The 14,275-nt window shown below is 37.7% G+C and overlaps 2 protein-coding genes across 3 annotated transcripts in view; both read left to right on the top strand.

Annotated features, from left to right (window-relative positions):
* Nucleotides 1-11,804, top strand: part of LOC107732829 (transcription factor HIVEP3-like) — an 88,016-nt gene extending 76,212 nt beyond the window's left edge. For both annotated transcript variants that reach the window (XM_016544248.1, XM_016544249.1), the window contains exons 3-7: nt 992-1,137; nt 6,475-6,650; nt 6,778-6,879; nt 8,324-8,937; nt 10,087-11,804. In XM_016544248.1, coding sequence (XP_016399734.1) covers nt 992-1,137; nt 6,475-6,650; nt 6,778-6,879; nt 8,324-8,937; nt 10,087-10,836 — 1,788 coding nt within the window. In that variant the 3' untranslated portion in view covers nt 10,837-11,804. The remainder of the gene's footprint in view (nt 1-991; nt 1,138-6,474; nt 6,651-6,777; nt 6,880-8,323; nt 8,938-10,086) is intronic.
* The window catches only part of LOC107732827 (long-sarafotoxin-like), a 10,071-nt gene continuing 6,937 nt past the window's right edge, over nt 11,142-14,275 (top strand). The window contains exons 1-2 of the mRNA XM_016544246.1: nt 11,142-11,145; nt 11,253-11,285. Coding sequence (XP_016399732.1) covers nt 11,142-11,145; nt 11,253-11,285 — 37 coding nt within the window. The remainder of the gene's footprint in view (nt 11,146-11,252; nt 11,286-14,275) is intronic.

Here is a 14,275-nt window from a genome sequence, read left to right as displayed (position 1 = left end):
TCCTCTTGGCTTTTATCGAAATCCTCCGACATTCTTCTTTACAAATCCTCGTTTTGTACTTCTAACTAGTGACCGTTGTTTTGTTTTGATCTCTCCCCTGCACTTCCGCGTGCGTCACTTCTGAGCGGCGCATGCGCAGCGCTGACCTCATATGTCATTCCCCCGGAACTGCTTTCGTTTACAATAGTGAGCGCAAGCTACATTAAAGTGATTATTACGTTTTGAATATGGATATTTTTCTTACAAAAACGCATCGATTCGCTACAGAAGGCCTTTGTTCACCCCCCCGGAGCCGTGTGAGACACTTTTTTTTTTATGGATGGGCGCTTTTTATTTAACTTCTTTTGGAAGGATGCACGCAACACCCGCTGAGTGGCATTAAACAGCTTGAAAGATCAAAGACAATTTTTAATATACCTCCGACTGGATTCGTCTGAAAGAAGAAAGTCATATACACCTAGGATGACTTGAGGGTGAGTAATTTATGGGCTAATTTTCATTTTTGGGTGAACTAACCCTTTAACCACTGATTTCTAGTTGTGTCCTCTTTTGGAAGACCAAACAAAGTAGTTTCACTTTCACAACGAAACACACAGCGTCTCCAAGGCATGGCGGTGGCGGCGGCGGCAACAATACTACAGCGAGAATCAAAGTTACGCCTTCTTTCTTTGCGTGAACATTTGGGTGGTGTTACGCAAATCTTCCCACACAGTGACGTAGACATGTGGGGGCGTGTTTAAACGAGGCGTTTTAGGAGGGCGTGGACGAGTCTTATAAAGAATATCTCTTTGGGTTTGAGACTTGTCTTTGCAACTTTAGGGATCTTATCTATTCACGAACAGCTTGTAACACTCCAAAGAGAAAGGAAAACTTGAAATCGCAACGTATGACCCCTTTAATAAAAAATAAAAAAACTGCCTGCTGGTGTTGTTGTTGTTGTGTATAGATTTACTACAGTGTTGGTGAATTAACCTGTCTGTCTGGAGTGTAGGTACGTGCTTCTCCGCCCAACACACCCGTCAAAGTAAAAGAGGAACCACCAAATGAACGAGGGGATAAAGAGAAGAAGAGTGCTGATGACGTGCCCGCTACTTCGACGCAAAGTGAGACAGCACGTATTTGCATTTTTGAGGGCGGGTGAGTAAATTCTTACTTGTTATTTTTGAAGCTGTAGCTAGTCAAGATAAGATAAAGTAGTGTAGATACAGTCAAGCTTAAATAGTTGACTATACTACAAGGTACTAACAATACAATATTGTAAAAATAGCGATGTAACGTTTTGTCATACTAGACTGCTATTTATTGGAACAAGTAGCTTGTCACTGAAAATGCATTATTTAAAAATAGTTGACCTTCCCTATATACCCTGTTGTAAAAAACAGCACATGCTGGTTATATATCCTGTTTTGAAGCAGTGCAGCTGGTTTAAGCTGGTCCTTAGCTGGTTTAAGATGGTCATGTGCTGGTCCTAAGCTAGTTGAGCAACTAGCTCCTGCTCAGGACCAGCATAAAACAGCTCGCGACCAACTAAGGACCAGATTTCACCAGCTCAAACCAGCTGCCATGCTTCAAAACATACCTAACCAGCATATTTTTATCAACAGGGTACAACATTTACCTATAGTGTTATCTAATAATTATATAGCATATGTAGATGGAAGTCATGTTAAAGATAGGGATGCACCGATCCGATACTGCCGGATCGGGTATCGGTCAGAGGAGACTGATCCAAATCCGATATTGTACGTATAGTATTCTGTGTTATTGTTAAGCCCCACGAAAGGCACAAAAACATTATAAAGCACCATAAAGTTTCCGTGCACTATATCCCAAGTGCTCTGAAGCCGTTACATAGTTTAATGTGAGGTAGAGATGAATATTTAAAGTGCCCCTATTATGCCATTTCCAATATTGCCTTTCATGCAGTGTGTAATGTACTGTAGCTGTATGTGAATGTAAACAATCAGCAAAGTTGTAAAGCCGAAAGTGCACGATAAATAAAGTTATTGTCTCCCAAAATAAAGAATCTACTCTCTACAGCCTAAACGAGTTTTTAGTAATTCGAATCCCTCTTCCGTGATGGCTACACATCACGGGTTAACACATTTGCATAATTCCCGCCTATGTTCTACGTTGGCCGGCAGCGAACAACTTGACCCCGCCCACAAACACGTCATTTTACTGACGACTGCTCCTAAAATCTCGGGGAGTTCAACGCAGGATTCACTAAACGCTTGCTCTTGAAAGATGGCTCATTACCCTGTTTATTTGGACCAGCTGGCTCCACTGAATCACAAGTATGATAAATAATAGATGTGTACATTTTCTATCGCGCGTTCAAAATACGGAACTATGGCAATGGGCATGTCATTTCCGACACACGCTGTACGCGGTAGACCTATCACAACAGACTGGGCGATCTGACCAATCAGAGCAGAGCAGGCTCACGGAAAGGAGGGGTTTAGAGAGACTGAATCTTAGAACTGCTTTGAACGAATCGTTTGAGAATCGCTGGAAAATGAGGTGATATTAAATGCATATTTTGAGAAAACGAAAGCGTTTTTTGACCTTGCATACGTGTAATCCTGTTGTAGGAGACTCCCAAAACAATATGTGACCCTGGACCACAAAACCAGTCATAAGGGTCAATTTTTTGAAATTGAGATTTATACATCATCTGAAAGCTGAATAAATAAACTTTCCATTGATGTATGGTTTGTTAGGATACAACTATTTGAAAATCTGAAATCTGAGGGTGCCAAAAAAATCAAAATACTGAGAAAATCGCCTTTAAAGTTGTCCAAATGACGTTCTTAGCAATGCATATTACTAATAAAAAATTAAGTTTTAATATATTTGCAGTAGGAAATTTACAAAATATCTTCATGGAACATGATCTTTACTTGATAATGTCCTAATGATTTTTGGCATAAAAGAAAAATCAATAATTTTGACCCATACAATGTATTTTTGGCTATTGCTACAAATATACCCCAGCGACTGGTTTTGTGGTCCAGGGTCAAATATTAGGAAACTTAAAAATGGCATAGGGGCACTTTAAGTCAAGTTCACGTAAACTCTTATCTCCGCTGCGGCTGTCTGTCATCCTCCTTTCAGTATTCAAACTGCGTGCCGCGTTCGGTTATGACAGTCAAAACAATGAAACTCTCTCCAAGAATACACAGTAACTGAAATTTAAAACTGTTAAAAGAAAAGGCTCAATAAACTATCACACAGATTTAATACACTACGCATCAATATCTCTTCACTTTGTGCTTTGAACTTTTTTATGCTGCGCGCTGTGACTCCGTGTTGCTTCAAGCGCATCATTCTGCGCACGGGATGCGCGTAAGCTTTATGTGCCACTCTGTATTGAGCCTTTCGTATTATAATACTTTTGCACAATGAAAGATTATTAATAGCCTTTCTTGTTCTGTCCTATCTATCATATGTTGCTGCCTCCATTACTGTGCTATACATTTAAAAGAAATGTATTTTTAATTTTATAGTATATATTTATATATATATATATAAATATATTTACTTGTTTTTCATGAATGTATTTTACAACAATACAAAGAGCAATGTGTAACATTTTACCAGATTCAGTCCTACACTTACTCACTTTTATTTGTTCCCCACTAAATAATGTTATTTCACTAAATGTTTGGATTTTATAAAATTATTGTGCACTCATGATTTCTCTAGAATTTCTTTTGCTGCTGAATTATCCACTAACCTAGTTTATAATAGTATTTTTGTCATAGATTATGATTATATATTTTTTAATTTATTTTTCTTTCAAATGAAGTTGTCTATATTTAGTAGATTGTTTAACACACAAAACCGTGATGATCAGGTCAACACACTGAGGTATAGAAATTCTATATTGATTATTAAAAAAAACAGTGCTGGTATCGGATCGGTATCGGCAGATACTCAGAATTTTTGGGATCGGATCTGAAAAAAATGGTATCTGTGCATCCATAGTTAAAGAGTACTAATAGTGCAATTTATTCATTATGTTCCTGCCATGAAAGTGCATTTTTGTAAGTGCCAATTACAGCACAGTTGCCGCTCAGCTTGAGGTTTTCTGTTTATTTACTGTGTGAGTGACAAAGACATGGTAGTACTGGTGAGACTACGAATCATTAGGGACTTCATTTATCCTGCCTTGTTCAGTTGTCTGCAGAATTCACACCTTGCTCAAAGGTATGAATTTGGATGGAGCGTAGAGTGAGTGCTGATAACTTAGACAGTAGCTCTGCAGATTTATTTTTGAAGTCTGCTGCTCATTAGTGTTGTGCCAACTAAATCTGCATGGCACAGTTAACGAGTAAAAACATCAAGATTACAAATCACCTTGAATAAATACAATAATTCCTGAATTTCATGTCTGCACAACTTCACAGTGAGATAATCATTTGTTAGTTTTTCTTAGGAACAATAACTAACTGTTGTTTGTTTAATTTGTTGAGATAAGATAATCAAAACACTACACAACATTAATATTCATGAGTACATTATTAAGGGAAACAATGATTTGTCATAATCGTGCAGCCCTAGTTTGTAGTAGATTGTTTGAATATAATTTTTAGTATAAAAAAATGAAAGGACTGCAGATTGATGGATGAATGGATAATAGAAAGGAGAGATAGGAACGCTGACATGTAAATATCAAAAGCTTTGGATTCATTAGTTGGGTCTCTTGAATTCATCTGCTTATGCGGGGCTCTCAGTGTGGTTGAGTGCTTAAACTGCGGCAACAACTCACAGCCTGCATTTTTATCCCTGCTTCCTTTGCCTCTCTCGCTGCCTTTATTTCGCTCATACGGTTCTTCTGCCTTGCACACCCACGCACTCCCTAATCACATCAGTCTCTGCGCTCTCTGTCTCGCACACACACTCCATTTTGTCTCCAAAACTTCTCACATCCATCAGCACCCTTTTGTCTTTGCACCTCTCATAACTAACTGTATTTGTTGTTTGCTTTCTTCCTCATGAGCAGAACATTATCTTACTGAAGGACAAAGGTGCCAGTTTTTCTGTAGGCACCGGCCCCTTTCAAAGACACCTTTCTAAAAATAGTCGACAGGTGTGTTTGTATATTAAAAGACTTTAATGTTATCCCTCTGATTGCATTTGTAGTGTCCTGAATGAAAGCTGGGTCCTATAAAATGGAGTGTACTAGATTAATTTTTTTAAATTTTTTTTACATAGAAACAGATGTTTAGCAAGTCATTTTCTCTCCACCCCATCCATTTTTACACTTTTCATGAAAGCCTACAGACCGCTTTCAAAATGCATACGCTGTCTATATAAACACATCCCATCCTGCTGCTATCATAGCTGCCATAAAGAAGATCAGGATTCATACTCTAGCAGTCAATAATGCAATTATACATTAATATATTCTCTCTCTCCGACTCCCAGCATTGCCTCATAAGCCTGTAACAAAGATTGTCACATCTAGCTTTTGAGCAGCGAACATTAAATATATAATAATTATTATTAAAAATTTAATAATAAATTATATACTTACTATTGTAAAATTCATAAAATATATGCATATTTTTTTATTATTCGCTTTTTTATATTTAATATTTTTATTAAATTTTTAAGTATTATTTAAAATGATTTATGTTTGTTGCTTATATCGTCCTAAAGAGGTTTATTTTGCAATACTGACTGGCTCTGCAGTTTTCTGCTTATTAAATAAATATATGGATATGAAATGAGGATTTAAGTTATCTTATTATCTTAGATTAGGTTAATGTGTTTGCTAAAAAGAATAGTCTAATACAACCAAAAATCAGCCTAGCAACCACACAGGCACTGCAACACTATTACAAAATTAATGTATATATTATTGTTAATATAAACACAAATTACTTTCTCTATGGACTAGTTATCTAGAGTATTTAGCATCAATGTAACATGTCTTTCTCTGTTTTTTTCTCTCTCATCCTACTCTTTTTGTTTCTAGCCAAGTTTACTTTTAAAAGCATTGTTTTATACATTCCTGATTGTTTTAGAATATAAAAGGAATATAAAAATATAAAGGAATGCCATTAAATACAACTAAATCTCTTGCAATACATTGTTTATTGGGTAAACTTGTATTTTGTAAGAGACATTCAGTAGACGCATGATATGGAGTTAATACATTTTTATATATGGCCAATTTTATCTCTCTGTCCTCAATTGGAATTGTCTTGCCAGCAAAAAACACATAGTTTGAGCCAAAGCATGGTTTCTTGAGACCATCAGTGGCCTGACAAGTGCTGAAAATATATAGTGGCAGTCCAGACCTCTTCTAATGAGAGATTCAGTGTTTTGGAAAATTTATATCAGGATCCTGCCAAAGTGAAGACTCTATCTTTATATTATTCATCTTAATGAATCTATTATTTTTATTAACCTATCTGTCTCTCTCTCTCTCTCTCTCTCTCTCTCTCTCTCTCACCTGAGCAGGTATAAGTCAAATGAGAACTATGTATATGTTCGGGGTCGAGGGAGAGGAAAATATGTATGTGGAGAATGTGGGATTCGCTGCAAGAAGCCCAGCATGCTAAAAAAGCACATTCGCACTCATACAGACGTCCGTCCTTACGTCTGTAAGCACTGCAACTTCGCCTTTAAAACCAAAGGTAGACAAATATCTTTTTTCAAACACATCCCATCCAGCTACATCACAGTTCCTCTGTGTTTGAGTTCTTGTCACCAAAAGATGTGATTTTTGTATTCTGTGTAATTGAGAATATCCTTTCCTCAAAGGGAACCTTACCAAACACATGAAGTCCAAGGCCCACGGCAAGAAATGCCTGGAGATGGGTGTGTCAGAGTCATCTGTGGATGAGCTGGAGTCTGAGGAAGCAGGTAGGGTTGCCAAAAAGAGTTTTTGTGGTTTGATGGGCATCAGGGGTGTGAGTGACGATATGTAGCTGCAGTTTGATCATTTAAGCCATCTTCCACAGTTCTCAGTTAATGATTCCTTGCATTCAGGCGTAGTTTAGTGTGTTACATTACATTCATATGATACTTTACACATTGAAAATGTAGATGGCTTGTGGTATAGTGAAGTATAAATTTCAAAAGCTTAAATTGCTCACCCTTTGGGCTACAGACTAATTCTAGAACATATTCCACCATATCCAGATATTTTTTTTAGCTTGTTTGCTTCATTGGTGCAAAAGTGATGTCAACCTTGCGGTGTGCTTTCAGACTTGAAAGTTGAAAGAAGCCAATGAAAATAGTTTGCCATAAAGAGAAGCAAGACTGACCTTCAGTTTACTGTGTTTATATAAAGCCAGAACTGAAAATTGCCTTTCTCCCTGTCTGTCTCTCTCTTTTACTTTGTCTTTTTCTTGACATTTTTCATTCTCAGTGCATCTAAGAGCTACAAGGACATTTCATTCAGCCACATTCCATTCACTAGATTTTAAATGTAGCTGATGAATGAAGCACAACTCAAAAACATTTTTTTTTTTTTTTTGCATTTGAACGTTATATATAGCTTTCCATGGGGGATTAATGAGAGTTTATGAGAGGAGACTGGGGCTAGTTGTCACAAGAGCTTTGAGTCAAAATGATGCATGTATATTTTCTTGATTTTTGCTGTAGCTGTTTGATGAATGAGTGAACACAATAAAGCCACATTTAGTATACATTCAGACAAATATCAACTATATAATGAAGAATTTTAACCAAGGTTTGAATTGTGTTTTCGGGACAAGGTAATTTTTTATAAATGTCAAATTGAGGTAAGTTGCCACGTGCCTTTCATTTTATGCTACCTGTCAAAAGTTTGGGGTTGGTAATTTTTTTATTATATTTTTTAAGGATGTATTAAATTGATCAAAAGTAATGGTAAAGACATTTATAATGTTACAAAAAATTATATTTTCTGTTCAACAAATCCTGAAAAAAATACAGTTTACACAGAAATATTAAGCAGCACAACTGTTTTAAACATTTAATAGTAATAATAAATATTTCTTGAGCACCAAATAAGCATATTAGAATTATTTCTGAAGGATCATGTGACCAGAGTTATTATGGCTAACTGGAACTAAAACTGAAACTACAATTAAAATGATTTTTTTTTAAAACGATGTAATAAACTAGTTTAACTTGATGTATTAAAATAAACTAAAATGGAAATAAAAATGTATGTACATATAGACAGACAGACAGACAGACAGATAGATAGATAGATAGCTGACCTCGATCTCCCCTTTGGTTCATTTTTAAGTTGTATCTACTTATTTTGTGTGTTGACTCCTTTGTTACATTTATGAACGCATTCATTTCTGTCCAACAGGAGGCAGTGAGGAGCGAGTGTGTGAGTCAGAAGAACAGGAGGGGCACCAGTTCTCTGATGTTGACGATTCTGAAGCAGAAGATGATGAGGATGAGGAAGAAGACTTCTCTTCCCACGATGAACCATCTTCAGCCTGTTCCACTGATACTCGTCAATCCACAGGTGACCTCTCTGAAAGTGGCCAAGGCTCACAGACCGAGCCCGCTGACCCTAAAGCCAAAGAGGAATACTCCTCACCCCACAGACCGTGGCCTGGCATACGAGCCACATCTCCAGGCAGCAAGAGGGCATCGTACTCCCGCAAGGGCTGGGAGGTTTCCCAGAGGACCTTCTCCCCTAGCAGTGAAGGCTCTCCCCTTAGAAGCCTGTCTCCAAGGCTTGAATTGTCCTCACCCAGCCGTCATCTCTCTCCTTCCCCAGAGAGGGGCCCGTCACCCATCAGAGCCCTCTCCCCTTTCAAGCCTCTCTCACCTCTGAGGCCTGTATCCCCGGCACGGTACAGGAGCGCAAGAGCTGTCTCCTCTCATATGCCCCTAAAGCCCCAGCATCGGCCGCACAGCTCACCCGCAGGGCTCCACTGGGAGCCTAGCACACCAGCTACTGACGGCCAAAAGGTGGGTAACGCAATACAACTTAAATAATGTTTTCAATATTTCGTTTCTTCTCGGCACTTTCAAAGTAAAATGTCCAGTGAGTGAGCTAATAGCACAAAAAAGAGATGAACATAAATGTGGCAACATTATATTATGTTGGTTGTTATACGCATTGCAACAGTTCAGAAAAGAAAGGCAAATGTTGTGTTACATTTGAAAATAACAGCACCTAAATTACTAAACTCTGCCTAGCAAAAACTAACGTGAGATAAAAGTAAAAAAAATGTATGGCAACATTCAAGTCATGTTTGAAAATAATATACCACCTACTAAACCCTACCTAGCAAAGGCAAATGTTACGTAAAACTCAGTTTTCTTAGAAACAGATGAATGTTATTGTGGCAACATTTTATTATATTAGTTGTATGTATCACGGCAAAGGCAAACCTGAGGTAAAACAGCATTTGATAGAGCAGTTATGCCATTTTATCTTACTTTTACAAGTCTTTGTGTTTCACGGGACTCGTACCCAAGTGTTTTGCATCCTAAGTTCAATGCTGTACCAGCTGAGCTACCAAGGAAGTTTACTTTGTTAAAAAGACATACATTTGGAGCAGTTTATGTGATTAGTTTAGAAATGATGCATATGGTAAAAAGTGTTTTGAAGTCATAACATAGTATTATGCAAGGAACTGCATGAAAATAATAATCTGCCCCTGCCCCAGAAAGCATAAATTGTGTGAAAAGTTGTTGGTGTTTTACTGCCATTAATTTTCATTCTTCTGGAAACTGCAGTGAGTCTTTCTTATTTATTTATTTTTTTTATGCTTTTTTTTATTTATTTTGACAAGAATTTAGGTAGAGGCAAATTTTTCCTGTCAGCCTGTGTGGGATTTTTTTTACAATTATTATTAAATGAATGTTGACTGTTTTTTATTTATTTATTTTTTTTTATGAACAAAAAGTGTAAATTACGATGATAATCGGAAAATATTTTAAACTCAAACCAAAAAATGTAACATTAAAAATATATACTGGCTAGGAAAATATGATGAATTAAAAATATTCGCCAAAAGACAAAAACAATGAGTAAAGCAGTTTAAAAAATGAAGACTCCGTAAAACAAAGGAATATATTTGTTTGATTGCAATGCCATGTCTCCCCCTACAGGACAGGCCTGGTACTCAACCAACTTTACAGGAGCGTATGCCCCCGGATCCCTGCCTGCTTTCCCCATCCCTACGCTTCTCTCCAAGCGAGTCTTTCCCTCCGAGTCCTGTGATGCCACGGACAGTGGACCGCATGTTTAGCCACCTTCCTTTACACTCCCAAGATCAAGCCCGCATGCCCTATCACATGATTCCTATTGGGGGCATCCAAATGGTGCAGCTCAGACCCCGATCACGGCCCAAGCTGGAACGACAGTCATCCTCCACCCCTTCGCCCACCTCTCCTAAAGAGGACTCCCTTTTTTCCCTCACCAGGAGGGATTACCCATGGATCTCGCTTCCGGAAACCAGTCCGCAAAGGACACTGGCGGACAACAGGACAAAAAGCCTAGATGGGGGAGCCAGCCGGTCTGACCTGTCTTGTCCCAGTACAAGCTCGACGTTACCCAAACTCCCCCCTTCACAACAAGGTGGAGGGGAGCAACGGACTGCAAAGGTCAGAAAGCAATATGGCGACTTGAGCTCCGCCACAAAGACTCGCACCTTCAGTCCCGAAACATCCAGGAAAGCAGCGGCAGACAGCGATGAAGGAGCCGAGAGGATCTTGCAGGGGGAAGCAGCGAGTTCCTCACGTGAAACGACGGAAAAGTCTGTAGCGGCGCCACTCAGGGGACGTGGCTCTTTTTCAGAAGGATGTTCAGGATCTGGCAGTGCTCCTCAGAGCCAGGAAGGTGATCCAGATAGCACTTAAAAGCCTCTGTGCACAGTGGTGAAATGCTTTCTACTGCTAATACTACTATTGTTTTGTTTTGTAATGCGCTTATTTTTTATATACAAAATTTTCAATACTATTGGTAACTTGGTAAATGTTTGTTCTGCAATATTCAAGATTGTAATATGATGCACTTTTTTTTTTCTTGGAAAAAATATTTCTGTAAATCGATTGCGTCTGTCCCTCCTGTATCTTTATTGACATTGCAATCTTAATATATCTATTTGAATATGTATATGTAAAAAAAAAAAAGAAAAAAAACTTGTACTTGCAAAACATTAAGAATGGGTATGAATACATTTCTAAATGACCAAGATGAAAACTTAAATCGAGAGTAATTCCAATATTTCGTGTCTTGTCCAGTATTCTAGTGATGTGTGCCTTTTTCTGTCCAGATTTACTGCTTGAAGTGTCAAAGATAAAAGGCTGTGAGTTCTTTTTATGAATATGGATTTTTTGGGGGGGTGTTTCAAATGAGCTGGTATTTGAAGAAGAGAAAGGATTTTCTTTATACGTTAGGGTAAACGAGACAGGCGTTGCTGTTATATAGACAAGAAACAAAGGTTTCGGCGGCAAGCCTTGCAGGGAAATTGCACTGAAGTCATATTTTTTTATAATACAAGTGATTAAATGATTAGATAAATTGTCTCTGTACAGATAGAAAGTCTATGGTCCATATTTATTGCCATGTGAAAATATGAAAATGCCTATGTTTTGTTTACTTTGGTTTTCAAAGGGATTTCTATTGTCATTTTTATTATTCTTTACACTTTTTGTTAATAGTTAGTTTTTTTTAGTTACGACCTTAAGACTTGAAATGAAGAAACTGGACAGGCTTTTCAGTGAAGTCGGTCAATAGCCGAAGTTCTGGGTGGATCAAATGCCCTCCAAATTTGTCAGACATTTTGCATTTATGAACCAATAAAGGTACACCAGGAATTACTAAACCTGCTTATGATGGTGTCCAGTGTTTTGCGACCAGCAGATGGCGCAGTCTGTTCATTCATGCCACTTTCATTCTCATTTTCTAGCGCTCCCACTGGGACCTGAGCAGGTGGACTTATGTGAGCTGTGTGGGAGGCATTCATGGCCTGTTCCAACCAGGTTTTATAGTTTCCAGAAGAAAAAAGATAGCAGTGTAGAGTCAAATAACTGGGCTTCCGCAAGAATTTCTGTTCCCAAGCGAAAAACATTGGAGTCTGAGACGTGGCAGATCATCTGTTCACTTCCTAAAGGCAGTTTGTCCAAGGCTATTTCAGAAGTGTCTCTTTTTTTTTGTTTATTCTTCTTGAGACTTTTCAAACTCAGTGATGTAATATTTTTTTGTTTTATCCATGTAGAGTTCCACAGCTATGTGTGACAGATGTGTTTGCTGTGGAGAACGTTGCACAGACCTTGAAGCCACTCTATCATTCCATCAAATCTTTATCTGAAAAGATTCAAGTACAAGCTGTGCTATCGGCATAAACATACAGTAGGACATAATGTGAAATGTTTCATCATTCACGACTAATTTTATGCAGACTATCTTATTTTAGATTATTACTTTTAATCAGTTGCTCACACTACTAAATAAGCGTTTACTGAGGATCTGTGTGAATAAGAACGGACAATGTTCTGTTTCAGTCTGGTTTCCTTCAATAAGAAATGCAATAGAAAGAATGATATTGAGCTCAGTTATATGATCGCACCAGGATCGAGCTTTGTGCAATTATCATTCTCATGCCATAAACCAAAAATGTAAGTAGTACAATCATTAATCAATAGAAATCTACAGGTTAAATGGGTCAAGTGATTAAAATTTGAATGTGGTTCAACCCCAGTGCAGTTAGTGCCATGTATCTTTATTTGCCTTATCGTTATCACTTACTCTTGAATACAGTCGGGTGTAAACATTAACCACCCCATTAAGTGATACATTCCACAACAATGTGTTTTATGGTCAGTCTCTGTTTTTGCAACAGTCTGACACTTGAGATTGTCTTTATACAGCACTGGAAGATATAAACAAAACTATGCAGGTGTGTATATTACACTTACTTTTTTCTTTTTTTTTTTTTTAAGTAAAAATGCTACTTGGTTAAAAGAAAATTACTATATACAGAAAAACTACACTGTTTTTGCAGAATTGTTCATTTTTACTGAACAAAATTAAAACGGTAAAAATTATATATATTTTTTTGTATATGAATTACCATAGAACTTATGGTAGAATTGTTTATTATGACATCAACCTGAATTCATCTTTTTTTTTAAATGCAGGTCTGGCTCCCAGATTCTGCTGCAATCCTTTATATATAACCAGGAAACGGGAAGTTAGAACTTCTTGAAGGTAAAGTAGAAGAGTCAGTCAGTCTCATTGATGGAGGGAGGTTGAGAATGGAAAGTGTAGAGCAAAACTAAATGTTCATGGACAGGTCAAAGGAATGAGAAGGACTGTAATTAAAGATAAACAAAGGTGTTTATGGGAGGAGAGGACAGAGACACCAGCATTTAATGCTAATGCTACACACCATGTGCTTGTGTGTGTTTATGAGTGAGTGGCAGCTGTTTTCAGACTAATTTGCTGTGGTAGCATGAATGTAAATGAACAGGAAGTTCAAGTACAAATGGATTTTTTTCAATCAATAAGTGTTTTTTATTTTGTTTTGTGAAGCGGTATCGATAGCGTAAAATATGACATTCCTTAATTTAGATGTCACATATTTATGAAACAAGGAAAAAAGTTCAGGGAAAATAAAATATTTAATCGTTAATCATTATATAAATCCTGCTAAGCTTTAAAGGGTTAGTTCAGCCAAAAATGAAAATTAGGCTGCGTTTTACTCACCCCCGATGCATCCTAGGTGTATATGACTTTCTTCTTTCAGACGAATCCAGTCGGAGTTATATAAAAAATTGTTTTTGATCTTTCAAGCTCTATCGTTGTACTCAGCGGGTGTTGCATTCCTTCGGTTCAAAAGACGTGAAATAAAAAGCACCCTTCCACAAAAAAAAGTGTCTCACACAGCTCCGGGGGGTGAACAAAGGCCTCCTGTAGCGAATCGATGCGTTCTTGTAAGAAAAATATCCATATTCAAAACATAATAATCACTTGAATCTAGCTTGCGCCAACAGCTGTACACAGAAGCAGTTCCGGGAGCATGACCTATGGGGTCAGCGTTACGCATGCGCCGGTGAGTCTCCTGAAAACCAACGTTTGTTTACAGGATCAAAAGAAGCAAAGTTTCCTTACTTTAGCAAAGGAAAACCAGTCTCCTCTTGGCTTATATCGAAATCCTCCGACATTCTTCTTTACAAATCCTCATTTTGTGCTTATAATTAGTGACCGTTGTTTTGATCTCTCCACTGTGTTTCCACGTTCGTCACTTCTGAGGGGCGCATGCGCAAAGCCGACCTCATACGTCATCCACCCGGA

This window comes from Sinocyclocheilus rhinocerous, unplaced genomic scaffold (assembly GCF_001515625.1).
Source record: "Sinocyclocheilus rhinocerous isolate Xijiao unplaced genomic scaffold, SAMN03320098_v1.1 scaffold1151, whole genome shotgun sequence".
In the NCBI taxonomy this organism is placed as follows: Eukaryota; Metazoa; Chordata; class Actinopteri; order Cypriniformes; family Cyprinidae; genus Sinocyclocheilus; species Sinocyclocheilus rhinocerous.
The sequence above is the reverse complement of the archived record's forward strand: the minus strand, read 5'-3'. Positions and strand labels throughout refer to the sequence as shown.